The sequence below is a fragment of the Crinia signifera genome, chromosome 1, assembly GCF_055691185.1.
Source record: "Crinia signifera chromosome 1, ASM5569118v1, whole genome shotgun sequence".
Classification (NCBI taxonomy): Eukaryota; Metazoa; Chordata; class Amphibia; order Anura; family Myobatrachidae; genus Crinia; species Crinia signifera.
The window spans coordinates 409,522,216-409,539,110 of record NC_139217.1 but is presented as its reverse complement, the minus strand read 5'-3'; the positions used below and the strand labels follow the sequence as shown (position 1 = coordinate 409,539,110).

At 45.5% G+C, this 16,895-nt stretch overlaps 1 protein-coding gene across 7 annotated transcripts in view; it reads left to right on the top strand.

Annotated features, from left to right (window-relative positions):
• Positions 1–16,678, top strand: part of RHOBTB3 (Rho related BTB domain containing 3) — an 82,474-nt gene extending 65,796 nt beyond the window's left edge. For 3 of the 7 annotated variants that reach the window (XR_014449701.1, XR_014449707.1, XR_014449713.1), the window contains 5 exons: positions 1,195–1,368; positions 4,760–4,926; positions 8,450–12,143; positions 13,665–13,761; positions 14,923–14,941. Coding sequence is in view for 1 of the 7 variants with exons in the window: in XM_083151759.1 (XP_083007885.1) it covers positions 1,195–1,368; positions 4,760–4,926; positions 13,665–13,761; positions 14,923–15,038 (554 nt within the window). In the remaining 6 variants the exon portion in view is untranslated. Of the gene's footprint in view, positions 1–1,194; positions 1,369–4,759; positions 4,927–8,449; positions 12,144–13,664; positions 13,762–14,922 lie in introns of those variants that run through there. The other 4 variants (XR_014449695.1, XR_014449689.1, XR_014449719.1 and 1 more) reach the window with 3 other exon arrangements.
• Positions 16,679–16,895: the final 217 nt, after the last annotated feature.

Below are 16,895 nucleotides of genomic sequence, written 5' to 3'. Positions count from 1 at the left end.
GGTCGGGGGGGGGGGGGGGAGTAGATCTCCAGTGTACTGGGATAACGGCTTTAGCAGCGCTGTTTAAATGTTTCAGTAGCGATTGTTTGTATGAAGAAATAGAGCCGTCTTTCTTGTTGAGGAGCCAGAATGCGGGGTCAGAGCTGACGCCTTGGCCCATTATTTCTTTAGTTAATGTGATCACAGAGTTCCAAAATGGGCGTAGAGCTGCGCAATCCCACCATATGTGGAACGGGGTGCCTAATGCTGCGTTCATCTTAGCCAACATTGAGGGGCATCTATACCATCTAGTTAGAACCTTGTATTGAGTCTCTATTACTGAATAGCTCGTAGAGCATGACAATGTGACTTGGAAGATTTTCTCCCAGTCCTCAGGGTCCAACTCAACGCCAAGGTCTCTCTCCCAGTCTGCTGTAAATCGAGGTAGTGTGGAGAACGTGTCTTCTATGAGAAGTTTATATCCCGTAGAAAGGAAATGTTGGGGAGGGGACTCAGCCTGACATAGAGCCTCGTAGGATGTGGGGGTTCTGTGGGCAGCATCACGGTATGGTTGTTTGGAAAGAAAATGTTTAAACGGTAGATATTTCCAGATTTCCGAGGGGGGTAAATTCCAAGCTTCCCTCATTTGTGGAAAGGGCAAAACACCCATAGAGGAGATCTATTAGGGAAATTGTTCCACTGCGTCTAAAGGCATATGATTCTCCCCAGGGGCTTGAATATTAAAACCCTGGCTGATATCTGTTGTGTAGGTTCCAACTAACATCTGCCATTGCTTACATCATGTTTACTGCAGAGATTTGAGGGATGATCTTATTTCATTACTGGAAGCTAATGTTCTAAGGACTGATGACCTTCACCCTGTATTTGGACATTTTGCAGTTCTACCTGGTGGCAGCTTTAGTCGTTACAATTTGTACAATCACTTTTGTCATTTTCACTATCATTTTTGATAAAGTGATTCTACAACATTTGTAATGAATCTGTTCTTCCCTTTTGTAAGTCAGGCCCAAAGTCTGAACTTTTCTGTTGAATAATCAGATTAGATAACATAAAACACCCATAGAATGTTTGTCCTTGATGATCATTTCACAGTCCTACAGTATTGTATGGGAGACATGGTTGTATAATGTAAGGTTAAGTATCAGATATGTATCACCTAACACAACTGTGGAATTTGTTTCTTTGTGACTGCAGATACTAAAGTACCTGCGCATCGTGCTGTGCTGGTGGCCCGCTGTGACGTAATGGCTGCCATGTTTAGCGGAAGTTACATGGAAGCCAATTGTGTACTTATTCCGGTGTATGACATATCCAGGGACACGTTCCTTGCTTTTCTGGAGTATATCTACAAAGATTCCTTCTACCCTGGTAAGACATATTTTTGTCTCCGTTCCAGTGTGTCAGGAAGGTATGACTGTAATAGAAACAAACCTTCTATCCCTTGCCAAGTAGTATAGAGTTGTTTATATAGCTCCCTGCTTTAAAACCTTCAGGGATTAGGCAACATTCTGTCTATCATCATACCCATAAAGATGTATTATTGTGACTCAGAGTGGGTGACCCAGTTTTATGGTGCTGGGTAGTTGATCTATTGCCCCAAAACAGATCATTCACAAGTCAGCAGCTTTATGTGGGACAGCTGCGATTTGAGACCTCTTCCTCTTTTTCCCAGTCAGGAGTTGTTTGTCCTGGTTCAACTGAGAGATGTACAGTATTCCTTTTCTGCTCTGCATAACAATGGTGATTCCAGGGCAGGAGAATGGGAAGGGTGACAGTAGAGCATGTCTGTAGCAGTGTCCCGTGGTGGTGGTGGTGGGGGGTGAATGGGAGACAGAGGGGCTGGGGTCATGCCAGCAAATCATGGGGATGAAGACGAGAGGCCTGGCTCACAGGAGTGTCATTCCTGAGAAGCCAATCCCCCTATTGCAAAGATCACGCCCCTTTTGGGCTCCCCCACGGCCATGCGGCACACATGCGATTTTGGGAGGCATACGCATAGACAGGGCTATTTTTCAGCAGGCTCCAGCAGGAACTGAGGCCCTTATTCTAGTTCACTCTTTCTGACAAAATATTTCTTAGATGGACAAAACCATGTGCACTGCAGGTGAGGCAGGTGTTACTTGTGCAGAGATAATTAGATTTGGGTGGGGTTTTACACATGGTTTTGCATACCCTCCAACATTACCCATTCCATTAGGTACAAAATGCTCTGCTTCTGGACTTCCTTAATTTAGGATTTCCTTCACCTTTGCTGGAACACCGTTATCATCGCTGAAGTAGTTCAACACAGGTGACTGCAATTATCAATTAAGAGGGAAGTCCAGAAACAGAGCATTTTGTACCTAATGGAATGGGTCATGTTGGAGGGTATGGTTTTGTCCATCTAAGAAATATTTTGTCAGAAAGAGTGAACTAGAATAAGGGCCTCAGTTCCTGCTGGAGCCTGCTGAAAAATAGCTCTGCGTATAGGTCAGTGGTTCCCAACCCTGGTCCTCAAGTACCCCCAACAGTGCACGTTTTTCAGGTCACCCAGCAGGTGCACAGATTATTCAGGCACATTTTAAAAGATCCACAGGTGGAGCTTATTATATCACTTGTGATTCTGTGTGGAGACCTGCAAAACATGCACTGTTATGGGAACTTGAGGATCAGGGTTGGGAACCACTGATATAGGTGGTCAAAATGCACAAACTGCTTTTGTTTGTACTTTGCAGTTTATAGTAAACAGTGATTGGATTTGGGTCATTATTCTGTATTTGTATCCTAAGGACAAGTCGGACCTGATTTCACCCTGCAGCTCCCCGGGAGGGGGACACACGATTAGGCACTTGATGTGCCAAGGTTTGCATATGATAAATCGCATGGATTTATCATATGCGGTCCCCGGGGAGCTGCAGGAGGAGGGAGCCGTGCGGGAGGGGGTCATCAGCGGGCGGGGGATGCCGGCTAATAGAGAGCCGAGCAGGGGGAGGCTGCATCGGGAGCCGGGCAGGAGGAGGGTGACAGCGGGAGCAGCGTGCCGGGCAGGGAGGATGACGCTGGCTGCCGGGCAGTGGCGGGAGCCGGGAGGAACACAGATAACTTGAAAAAAAAAAAAGCCCATACAGAATGACTAGCAAGCCATTGATTGGCTGAGACCTCTCTCAGCCAATCGCTGATTGGCTGAGAGAGGTCTCAGCCAATCAATGGCTTGCTAGTCATCTGTATGGGCTTTTTTTTTTTCAAGTTAGTGTGTCTGCACTGGGGGCGGACATTTTGTGGTGGTCCTCATAACAGAAGAAGGGAGCCGGGACCAGCGCGTACTACTGACTCGAGCGTAGGTAAGACTGCGGGGGGGTTTGCATGGGCAGCGAGGCGGGGGTTGGTGCGGCGGGGCGGGCGGGGGTTGGTGCGGCGGGGCCGGCGGGGGTTGGTGCGGCGGGGTGCGTGGGTGGGCGCCCTCCCTTTAACGGCGGGGGGGGCGCCCAAAAGCTAGTTACGCCACTGGAGGTATGGAACCTACCATGTTGTTGTAGCAATGCATCATGGTACCGGCAGTACAGATGTCACCTGCTGAGTTGCCCTCTTATCCCTGTAAGAAAAAGTGTATGTGCAGCCCTGGTGCATCAGTGCAATGCCAGTGGTACTCTTGATTAAGTGTATGAGTGATACCTAGAGGTTAAGGTCTCTCGCCACCTCCCTGTCCAAACTTCCTGGACATTGTATTAGACAGATATGGGGAAACTGGTTATTAGACTTATACAGTATGAACCTACTTTAAATCTAGCTTATATATACTGTATATCACTGTAACGTCCACAAAACACTCCACTGTAATTCCACCATCTAATTCATCAGGCCTTCCACAGCATCCTCTTTTTTTCTCTTCTCGTGCAGCACCCCTTTTATCGTCTTGCTTAAGTTCCTAACCATCCTTTCCTGACACCCATGATCCCCCTTCAGCTTATATTGTGGTGGCGTCATGGTCTTTATTCCTACTATAAATCTACAGAACTTTCTATTACCTAGGAGTCTGAAATCCTGACATCCAGAATAAGGGTCCGTCACTGCCCAATAACTTATATATATAAATGCTACAGATTTAGATATGTATAAATAGGTTCAGAGTTGATCGTTTATGTGAGAATTCGCAGTGGACTGCGAGGAGAAAGCTGCTGCCCAGACAGAAAAAGTAACCGTCCTTTGCAAAATGACGAGAGAACTGCGAATGGATTGCTAATCTGCATCTACTCGCAAATCCATACGCAATTCACAGACCATCGAAAGGATTTCACTTTGTGTGCAATGGTGAGTAAGTCTGAGACTTCCACTAATCTGCGACTGAGACAGGCTGGAAGTGTTCAACACTGACCTCACTTGCCTATTTTCATACACACTGAGAAAACTGCAGGTTTACACCCCCAAACACCAGCTTCATGTTAGTCAGATTGAGAGAGGACCATGATTACAGGTTCTGCAGCGCCGAATTACAGAGTACATTTACTGTCACTAATTCTCCTCACATATGCCCTGTCCGATTGGTACACATTCGCAGTGCTTTGACAATTGTGGTTTTGAGCAGTGGCGGATCCAGAAGGGGGGGGTGTCTGCAGCACAGTTAAAGATTCAAATAGGGGCGCCACAGTTTAGAATAGCAGTTGGTGTGGCTCCCCTATTTGAATTTTGAACTGGGCTGCAGCCTCCCCTCTGAATCCGCCACTGGTAAATGCATTTCAAATCAAATTGCTATACTATTAATTTTCAATATTTACTCAACCAGCTAGCATTCTGCAAGCCATGTCACTTCTCATTTGCTCTGAGATGTACCAAGTGTCCCGACTGAAACGTGTTTGTGAGCGTTATATCACCACTCAACTGCAGAGCATGCCAAGTAGAGAACTGTCATCAACAAGTCTCAGTGTGGTCAGTCTACTTAAGAAGGCCAAGGTAATGGTTTATTTCTTCTCTACAATCCTGCTAAATTCTTTAATGCTTAACTATAGTAGTGCTGAGAATGAGTGGGAATAGTCTTATATAACTCATATGTATCAAAACTACTCATTACTACAGGAGTTCAAAGGTGAGGGAGGGTTTAATTAATTAAGGGGTTTGTGGGCCACGAAGCCTTGTCAACACACTATTATAAAATCCAAGGAATGTATCGAGAACTTTGCAATCACAATTCTTACATGCCTGAAAACATGCCAGAAATTTCAAAGGACAATTTTTAAATCTTGGGCATAAACATGATTAAAGCTACTGGGTTCTAGAGCCCAATGCTTTGTATATAAAAAGCTACAGTAGATTGTTGTACTTCATTGGGGGAGCAATGTTTTGCGCAGACGCAGGGTGTGAGGGGGCTCGGCAAACTACATGTTCGCCGTCCCGCGCGCACCTAGCAGTGTGGGCGGAGTGCAGGGGGTGCATTCCATGGGAACACTCAGCGTTTTGTGGGCATTCCCATGAAAACGCTGGGCGTTCCCATGATAATCTCCTGGTGGCAGACATTGAAAAACCCCCATAGCCGGGGGGCGTGGCCTGGCGGCTGAACGGACAAGACGCATCCAGCATCAGCTCCTCAGCCCCAGCGCCCAAAACCAGGGAAAATACCCTCCTAATCCCACACACCCGCTCCCTATCCCACCTCTTCCTCTTCCATAACATCCCAGGCACGGAAGAAGCCGAGCCGCAGAGCCGGGGAGCACTTCTAAGTGCTCCCGCAGGTTGCGGCCTAACCGAGACCTGAAGCCGGGGACCTCGAGTTTCAGGACGCGACGCCGTCCGAGGCGTCGGAATCAAAGGGACGTGAGAAGAGGCAGGCAGCACCGCCGGGAGCAGCGTCAGCGGAGACATACAACAACCCCACGCCCGAAGCTCCGGTAAGCCAGGCGGGGGCCCCACACGCTGACACACCGGAGCGCTCAGCAGAGTCTCTGGAATCGCGTGTAGGCGGCCGGACGCCATTACAGACACGCTGCCCGACGGGGGACACTGCCGCCAAGGCTCACTCCACAACAGCCAGGATAACTGCCAGCGGCCAATATAGCCTAAGGCACCACCCGCCCACACCTCAAACCCCCCTGTGCTGGAAGCCTGACAGGGGTGAAAGCACTGGGAATCCCCATTGGCGGCCATCTTAGAAAAGGCAACCTCCGCAGCCTAAGCCCTATCCAGGCTACACACAGGCTCCTGCTCCCCATAAAGCCCACAATCCCTAACCCCACACCCATAAAAGGACTTCAGGTCTCACTCCACAGACCCTATACACAGAGGGGTGGACGAATGCCCAACTGACCGGCAATCTTAGAGACATTTAAAATCAGGGCACCCACACCACCTGTACTGCTGCCCCCCCCTGCTGGACTGAGACCTGTACTATCTATATACGATTCTCTGCCAGAGCTGCCCTCTAGATACAGAGGTGTGACACAGTTCTGCCAAACACCTCAATATAGTGTGGCCGCCACCACCCCCCCACTGTATACGGCTTCATATCAACTTTATCTCTCTCCCCATCCTGGGAGAAGAGCCGTGTACGCAATGGAATAATCTGAATACCATATCTGCCAGACTGGTCCAACGTGGCTGATGATGCTGCTTATGTCTATACTGTTTTTTCTCACTGACCGCTTGGACATGTGACTATAATACAATCAGCCTCAGATGCTAAGGCGGATACTAGCTACACCTCTCTATACATAATGTTTTCTCAGTGAAATGTGACTTGTTCCTTTCTCCTTTTCTGGCCTCAAGCACACCTGCAGCAGACCTTACAGACATCCCTGCACTGGTTGACACCTACCACTCACTCCTGCTAGGAGAGGTGCATGGAAAAATTCTTAGTGCCTCACTCAATGTCCTCTGCAGGCTCCTCCCGTATCCCACCTTCTGACACCCAGTGTGGCTACTCATCAGACTCTGATCGCTCTGTTACCCGTCTAACCTCTCAAAACAAAAGGAAAGCCACAAATACACCCAGGTCCTCCAAAATGAAAGCTGCCGATATTGCAGCCGTTATAGGCCCAATGCTAGATGAAAAGTTGGCAGGCCTTAAGACATCCATTGACTCCACCTTGGCCCAACTTACTCAACACTCTCAACGCCTAGACACGGCTGAACAAAGAATCTCCTCCCTTGAAGACGACCTTCAGACGGCCCAGACCACATTGGCTGCACACTCCAAGGAGATACTTACCTTGTCTGAGAAATTGGACGACCTGGAGAACAGAAATCGACGTAACAACTTGAGGGTGGTGGGCATACCGGAGTCGGTCAAGGGTCATGAGCTTATGGACCTACTCGCTTCATGGATCCCAGAACAACTGGCACTAGACCTCAAAGGAACGCCTATAGCAATTGAAAGGGCCCACAGGATCGGCCCAGACAGACCTAACCCCAACGGCAGACCAAGACCAGTCATAATGCGCATCCTTAATTATGCCGATAAAGTCAAAATCCTAGAACACTACCGAAAAACGGACAGTATCACATATATGGGTGAACGCCTCCTCATCTTTCAAGATTTCTCTAATCTGGTGGCCTCCAAGCGCAGAGACTTTGCACCGATATGCAAATACCTTATCGACTCTAAAATAAAATTTTCATTATTGTACCCGGCCCGCCTCCGTGTGTTTGGGGATGGCCAGACCCTCTTCTTCGAGGACCCTGCTAAAGCCAGGGCTCATTTCTCAATTCCTGAGACTTGACTGGGAGAACTGGCATCCCTGACCACATAAAGGCTCGCTGATAAGTATACTTCTATTTTCTTTTACTGTTACAGCCCTCTGCTGTAGGATGTGCTCCTACTGCTTCTCTGCTGAGAAAATGTAATAATTTAACCGCTAAGCATCTGTTAGGCTTAGAATAATGACCTTTCTATTATTATTACAAATTTGTTTGTTGTTATGTTATGTGCCTGCCCGTCCTTTTAACGAGCCCCGTCTCACCATGGGATCACCCCCCTCTGCTCGCTGGGACAGAGAGGGGCCCCTTTTTCAGCTACTATTCGATTTTAATATGATCCGCCCAGCAGGAATTGGCTGATATGACCAGCCAAATTCCCTCTTTAAACCCACCGGGAGAAGAATCCACACTTCTTACTTTTAATATAATTTCTTGGAATGTCGAGGGCCTTAACCATCCCATTAAACGTAAAAAGATTATGTCCCACCTCACCCGTTTGAAACCCCATATAGTTTTTTTGCAAGAAACTCACTGGGTGGAGGGCTCCCATCCCTCTCTCAAAGCCCCATGGCTGGGGGAATGCATATCGGCATCCTTCACCAACAAGACTAGGGGGGTGGCAATTCTACTTAATAGGAACCTCCGATATTCCATCACTAGGAAATTTATAGATCCAGAGGGCCGATTTATTCTTTTAGACCTATCTCTCGATGATACCCAGTATACACTGCTTAATGTATATGCACCAACTAACCCTGATGCATCTTTCTTTGCCATTCTATTACAGAAGCTGTTGTCATGGGGTTATACTAACCTTATTTTAGGTGGAGACCTCAACACGGTCGTGGACCCATCCATGGACAGATCCGGGGTGAGTGTGGCCAGGTCCCAAACCTTTTCTACTCTTCTATCTCCTCTATGTTCCCAACTCGGCGTCAGTGACCCCTGGCGTATATTTCACCCCTTACAACAAGACTTCACTTTTTACTCACACCCACATTCAACACACTCCAGGATAGATTACCTCTTTCTCTCAGATCATTTGCTTCCCAGGGTGACACATACGGCCATACATGATATAATAATTTCTGACCATGCACCTATATTATTAACCTTACAATTAAACAGGCCCCAAACTTTCACAAAAAGCTGGCGATTCCCTGCACACCTGTTTCATTCAGAAGACTTTCTTCTACATCTTAAACAGGCATGGTCCAACTTTGTCATTGACAATACAGCCCAGGCTGATAACCATCACATCTACTGGACTGCAGCAAAGACAGTACTAAGAGGACACATCATGTCATACGTCAACTCCAAACGCAAAAAATTCACAGCCCAACTTCATACCCTCAGCACTGCATTGACCTTGGCATATAACACATATAAAAGACAAGACACCCCGACCCATAGAGAGGAATATCTGGCCGCAAAACAAATCTATGACACTTTCCTCACAGAACAAGCCCAATCCTCGCATAACTACTACCGTAATAAGCTACACAGATTCGGTAATAAATCTGGAAAACTACTGTCCAATCTAATGAAAGGCCCCCAATCCCGCACATGGGTTAAGAGTATACACAACTCCGATATCCTTATCACTGACCCCAACCAAATAAGCAGTGAATTCTCTAAATTCTACGAATCCTTATACACTCAGGAACCATCAGACACACAGACTAGCGAGACATTCCTGGCGGGAACAGAACTACCCACACTGACCCAAGAGGAAAGGGACCTGTTAGACGACCCAGTCACAGAGGAGGAGGTGCTGGACACCATCAAAGCTCTACCCAATGGCAAAAGTCCGGGCCCAGATGGATACGGGGCAGAATATTATAAATTATTAAAAGGAGACATAGCACCTACCCTTACACTACTATACAACCATATAATCACAACCGGAGAGATGCCTCTTAGATTCAACGAAGCCAGAATAATAGTATTATTGAAACCAGGTAAAGACCCCACTGCGATGGGCTCATACCGTCCAATTTCCCTGCTAAACCAGGACTTTAAAATTTTAACCAAATTAATGGCTAACCGCCTGCAGAAATGCCTACCTCGCCTGATCTCGCCAGCCCAGTTGGGTTTTGTAAAGGGCAGACAATCGGTGATGGGAGTTCGCGCCGCCATAGCGGCAATAACACACACCCGACTTCACAACCTCCAATCCAATATACTTATTAATCTAGATGCCGAAAAGGCTTTTGATAAAATCTCATGGTCACACTTGCAGACCGTACTATCAAAACAACTCTTTGGGAGATCCTTCAGGGGGCTGATTCAGGCGATGTACACCCTCCCTACGGCCCACGTGATGGTAAATGGCATAGCATCCCCGCCCTTCCTACTTGAACGGGGCACTAGACAGGGATGTCCCCTATCGCCCCTCCTTTTTAACTTAGCACTCGAACCACTCATAAGACACATCATTTCCTCCCCAGACCTTGCAGGAATAACAATTGGCAACAGAGAACTAAAAGTTGTCGCATTCGCAGATGACATTCTCCTTTTCCTGTCTAACCCCAAACACTCTGTCCCTTATCTTATAGAAGCCATAACACGCTTTTCCTCGTTTGCTGGCTTTTCTATAAACTTCGCCAAATCAGAAGCACTGGCCATATATGGCCAAGTGAGAACGGACTGGACTGCCCCGTTTCCATTCAAATGGGCCACAACGTACATCACATACCTAGGCATAGCTCTTCCTCCCCACCCCCACAAACTATATACGTATAATATTACCCCGGTCATCCAAAAAATCCAAACAGAACTCAATCTATGGCAAAATTTACCACTGAATCTATTAGGCAGATGCAACCTATTCAAAATGGCCAGCTTCCCAAAACTACTCTATGTGATGCAGATGACGCCAATTCTAATATCTGATTCAGATATAACCTCACTCCACTCCATGCTAACCAAATTTATTTGGAATGCAAAAAGACCCCGAATTAGTCTGTATAAATTGATGCAGACAACTCAGAGAGGAGGCCTTAATCTGCCTAACATAAAGTACTACAACTTGGCATGCATCCTCCGCTTTGCAGTGGACTGGATCAATGACACAGCTATTTACACTGACGTGGCCTTAGACTCACAACTTAGTGCCCCTCTCTCACTAGGCTTCCTCCTACATGCACGCCCATCACAGCTAACCAGCCCCCAATACGATAACCCCCTATTGGCCTCCACAGTTCAAGCATGGCGACGTGCGAGAAAATCCCTAGGCTTAAAACATTTTTACTCCCTATCCCTTCCGTTGGTTGGTAACTTGGAGTTCCAGAAGGGAGAAGCCAGATCACCTTTCATAGCCTGGCGATCCCAAGGCATCTCATGTTTACGACATTTGCTTAATACATCTCACACTCCACTTACATTTGAAGAAGCGACGCAACGCTTTAAGCTCTTACCTAACAATGTCTTTTCCTACACTCAAGCCGTTCACTACCTCAGATCTATCCTAAACAAACTCCAACCCCGGGATATCACGAACCCACTAGATTCGGTGATACGCACTCAAACACACTCAATCTCCAACATATATGGGCGCATACGCCCAGAGCTGGACACAGATACAGATATACAGGCACTCACAAAATGGGCCTCCCAGTCCTCCTCTCTAGACTCGGAGGCAATATTAGACACTTTCCTTATCAATTTAAAACTTGTTACGGCCAGTTCCTACCAGGAAATGTTATACAAAATTTTCCACAGAGCCTACTACTCACCTAAGCGGTGCTACCTGATGGGTACAACCGACAGATCAGACTGCTCTAAATGCCACACACCGGAGGCAGATATACATCACTGCCTTTGGCAATGCCCCCACATACAAACTTTTTGGCACGCGCTACATAATTACGCCACGACTACACTTAAAATATCATTTAGCTGCACTGATTCCTGGGCACTATTTGGACACATAGCGGACCAACCTAATATACCAAAAAATGACAAAAAATTATTGGTACTCCTCTCAGCGGTAGGACAAAAGGCAATTCTACAGCAATGGATACATACTGAGGCCCCAACGGTTGACATGGCAACTTCACGTCTTCTTTTATTGTTCACGATGGACTGGCTGGAAACTTCACTTCACAAAGAACTCCTCACCCCTAAACTATTTGCCTGTTGGAATAAATTCATTCATACACTTCCTTCCCGCACCAAACAAGCCATACAGGGATGTTTCCAAAATACATCCTGGTACTCTCTTCAGCAACTGCAGAACACCCCACCAATTACCATAGTTTGATGATTAAAGCTCCTTTACACTAATTTAGAAATATATTCCTTCTCTTCCCTTCTGTTCTTCCATCTCCCTCCTCCCTACCACATATCCCTACTCTATACCTTGTTTATTATAACTCCCTATTTTTACTCCTTGACTTTTCTTCTCCTGACTTTTACGCTAAGAGGATCTCTCCATGGATGGGTCGGCGGTCCGGGACAGCTGCTGGGCAGGCACTAAGGTTCATTTTTTTTTTTTCTGGATGTCTGCCATGTTGGGGTAGGACCAGAATACACATTTATATACTTTTTTTCTGATACTACTTACAGTTAATTTAGTTGTTGTTAGTTTGTTATTATATATAACTTAGGATATTTCCACTATACTAATTAAATGATAAAAATAGGCTGATAAATGGAGAGTCTCTCCCAATACCATTTGTTTAAAAATTCCCAACATCCTAGGAACTCGGGAGTCCACTCTTTGTCTCATGTAGGTATAGTGAACTGTTATAAACATAGAAAATGTTAGAAAATGTTTTGAATCTCTATTGATGTTACTATGCCAATATCATCCGAATTAGGATGTGATGTATCAATGTTCTATTTTATGAGATTCAATAAAAATATTTTGGAAAAAAAAAAGAAAAACCCCCATAGCCTTGACAGCCATCTTGGTACAGGAAATGAGGTTTCCCTGGAGGAGTGGCAACATGGAGTCTGTTTTTTATTACTGAAACTTGCTGTTTTTATCTATTCTAAATGCCTTCTTTAAAATGTTTATCTGAAACAAATATCAAATGTGGTCTCCTAGTATGTGAATTGTGTGTGTATATATATATAATATATATATAAAAATTCGGTACTCTTTACCTAGAACGGCGCCCATCGCGACCATCGAATGCACTAAAAAACGGGTGCGATGCGATGCCCGCGATGCCCGCGATTTCCCATAGGGATCAATGTTAAAAGTGAGATTGGACGCGATTTTAGTGTTCAATGCCTCAATGCCCGCGATTTTTACATAGGAAACAATGTTAAATGGGCCACAGAGCCCAAATAGTCACCGTCAAGTCTGAAATGGCCCCCACAATTGTTAACGCCACCCCACGATCAACGTCAACCCGAAGCGTGGCGAGCGTAGCGAGCCCGCGAGGGGCGGCGGTACGCGTCCTCCGACCTTTTCATACCCCCACTATCCACGTCGGCGTGGAGTTGAGAATAGAATAGTGTGGCGAGCGCAGCGAGCCACCGAGCCCGAAGCGTGGTGAGGGGACGCGGATACCTTCACAGTTATACGCGTCCCCTCGCGGGCTTCCCAGGTGTCCATGGCGACGCTACACTATTCTATTCTCAACTCCACGCCGACGTGGATAGTGGGGGTATGAAAAGGTCAGAGGACGCGTACCGCCGCCCCTCGCGGGCTCGCTGCACTCTCCACGCTTCGGGTTGACGTTGATCGTGGGGTGGCGTTAACAATTGTGGGGGCCATTTCACAGTTCAAGGGCACTATTAGGGCTCTGTGGCCCATATAACATTGTTTCCTTTGGCCAAATTGCGGGAATTGAGGCATTTAACAGTAAAATCGCGTCCAATCACAGTTTTAACATTGATCCCTATGGGAAAATCGCGGGCATCGCGTCGCACCCGTTTTTTATGTGCCCGCGATTTTTTACCCCCGACGGCCGCGATGCCAATCGCGGGCGCCGTTCTAGGTAAAGAGTACCAAAAATTCTAATATATTTTTCTGTTCCACTTGACAGTTTCATAACTCTGAATGTCTTTACACTTGGCTGCTTCACTTTATTGCTACTCACTATCTGATTTTCAGTCACAAGCCAGAGTTCCAAGACCTTTCAGGTAAGCTTTTTACAGCAACAATGTAAAGATCACAGGCTCTACAACCATATTATTTAATACGTTCTCAGGAAGTTGAGCTGGATAATGACGGCGTAGGCACATGTTATCCTCACTTAAATATGCATGATCTGCAATTTAGCCTTTCACACATCTGCCCAAGCTGTCTACAGCACAGGTTCTCAAACTCGGTCCTCAGGACCCCACACAGTGCATGTTTTGCAGGTCTCCTCAAAGAATCAGAAGTGAAATAATTATCTCCACCTGTGGATCTTTTAAAACCTGTCAGTGAGTAATGAATGCACCTGTGCACCTGCCAGGTTGACCTGGAAAACGTGAACTGTGTGGGGTCCTGAAGGCCGAGTTTGAGAATCCCGTTGTTTTCCTATTGGGTTAATAAATGTATTGTCAGTGTAGATCGGCCTAACAGGCAAACTAATAAACAAGTTTGGAACTAATGGAGATCTCCTTTTGAGGTCACATTATTGTCAGATCAGCAATAGCCAAGGACACACTGACAATTTTGAAAAACAACATTGTTTCACTGATACCTTGAGAAACCATTGCTTTAGCATCGTGCATCTTATTACTGCCCAACTCTTGTTCTTAAGCCTGAAGGGTCACAATATGTAAACACTGGGTGTAGATTATTAGGTTAACAGTGTCTTGGTCGACACATGACATGGTTGATGTGAGTTTTTCACAGTTTTTTAATGTCTGTCAATATGGACAAAGTATTAGTGAGCCACGTCCCCTCGCATGATGATAACCTATTGCTTGTCCGGCCAAATAAACACTACAGGCAAGAATATTCTTGCTAGATGCTGCAGTGTCTTTTCCGGTGCACGCAAGGGCTGCTGCTGGGGATGGCCGCCGGCTTATCTCCAACAGTGACTGGGAGATTTTGACTATGCAAAAATTGCTTGGTCAAAATTCCCTGCTACAGCCCGTGTGTACACCCATTTAGATTTCTTAGGGCCTATTTATATATATTTTGCAACCTATTTGTTATCCTGATAAAAGCCCATTGTTAGCAGGCAATGTTTGAATTTCATCCATTTTGTTGTGTGTTTTCCATCTTATCCTACTTCTATATGTACTTTGAATCTTCTGTGTAAACATGACTAATTGTCTCTGTCTCTCTACATTTGTTTATGATCTTAGCTGAAGAACTGGATTTTATTGAGAGTCACAAGTGGCCTTCCAATGTTTACTTGAATCAGCTTATGGACTATAGACGATATATCCACTCTCCGAAATACAGCTGTACTGTCATGTGACCAGGGCATGGAACAGACTGACTTATGTTGGATCCCATATTTAATAATAATGCGAAGTTATCAAAATTCCTTTGCTATATTTGCCAAACTGATAAATTAACATTATTAGCAGATTTACATGACGTTTGTAATATCATATTCTGAAGATTGCTTACTAGCTGATTTTTGAGACCTGTCCTCCTGGAGATCCCAAAGGGAGGTGTGCAGGGAACAGGTGATGTATATTGCGCCCATCATGACATAATGACGTAGGGACCGGGACACAGTAACCTTTGAAGCCCCGCCCACTTCACATGGGAAATGGGATGAATCTGGGAGTGTTCCCTGCAGTCATTGCCATACATTTGTGAGTCTTCTGGACAGTCCAGGAGGGTAGGCAAGTGTTTAGGATTGGCAGCTGAGCTGCTGCTCTATTTCCTAGTGAGCAGTGTTGCTACTTCTGGACTGGGGGGCTGAGTACAGCACCTGCTGACGTACACTGGGGTGGTTGTGTTTTAATTGCATTATCATCAGGAACATTAGTATTATGCTTATTGCATTAAGCAACACATATGTTATGTATAAATGGGTTAAGGTAGTTAATAAAAACTTACTATATTATACATTATTTTTATCACATTTAATTTATTGGTTGAATCCTCTGACTTGAAATGTGGAATGGAATTTCACGAAAATGCATCAGAATGTGATGAGCAACTTTGAATATTTTCTGAGATATTCTGACACTTGTGAAATGTCCCAAAAAGTACAGGTCAACACCATAATGGGAATATTTAGGTTCACATTGAAACCCCTCAGACCAAGCTGAAGTATGGCTCATCTAACCATGTTAATTAGGTGTGTTCCTGCTTAATATGGGGTAGGAGCTGCTCAAAATCCTATTTCTGTGACATTGACAAATACTGTAGTGACAGTGCCTCACGCACCTAGTGACAAATTCCCCACCACTTATGTGTGGGCTAACACATAGGAGTCTTTGTGCAGACAACTTCCTGCCAAGTGGGTTCTGCTTAACGGGACTCGCTTGGCTGCTTGTTCGTGGCCCCAGCCTTAGTGATCTTGGCCTGCACATCCTAATTACACAAGAAGTGTTATCATGCTGGGACCTGTAGTTTTACAAAGAAAGAAAAATGCACACTCCACAATAATTATAATCAGCTCTTCTGCCTAATATTGAACAATATGGAGGTTCTTGGTATATTAGTGCACCAACCAGCATCTACGTGACCTCGTATCTCAGGGGGTCCGTAATACTAAGTTTGAATCCAGAACGGGACCCCAAAGAAGCCAACGAAAGCCAGTCATTAAAGGGCAGCACACTAGTTAAAAAACTAACGCGTTATTGACTTCAAAAGCTAGAATGAATGTGCACGCAGATAAGGTCAATGAAATGCACGTCGGATTTTACTGAAGTAAAACAGCACTTTATACAGAGCTGAAGGGAGATGCACCTTCACATGGATTGTATGAAGAAAAATGATCTTGAAAACTGAACAATTTTGCACATAGCATATGATGTACAAATGTATAGTAATAAAGGTATTTTGAGATTCCTCCTGTTTTTCCTAATGAACCTCTATAAATAGTATTTACTTTAGATAATAGACCAGTTATCAAATAAAACCAGATACTCAGAGATATACTGCCACTTTGTGAATTGTATCATTTAAGAATTAAATGACTCCAAAACCTGATCTCTCTATATGGGCCAGATGCACTAAGCTACAAAAGTGATAAAATGGAGAGTGATAAACAGACAGCCAATCAGCTCCTGCCTGACATTTTAAAAAGACAGTCTGTGACATGGCAGGTAGGAGCTGATTGGCTGGCTGCTTATCACTCTCCATTTTATCACTT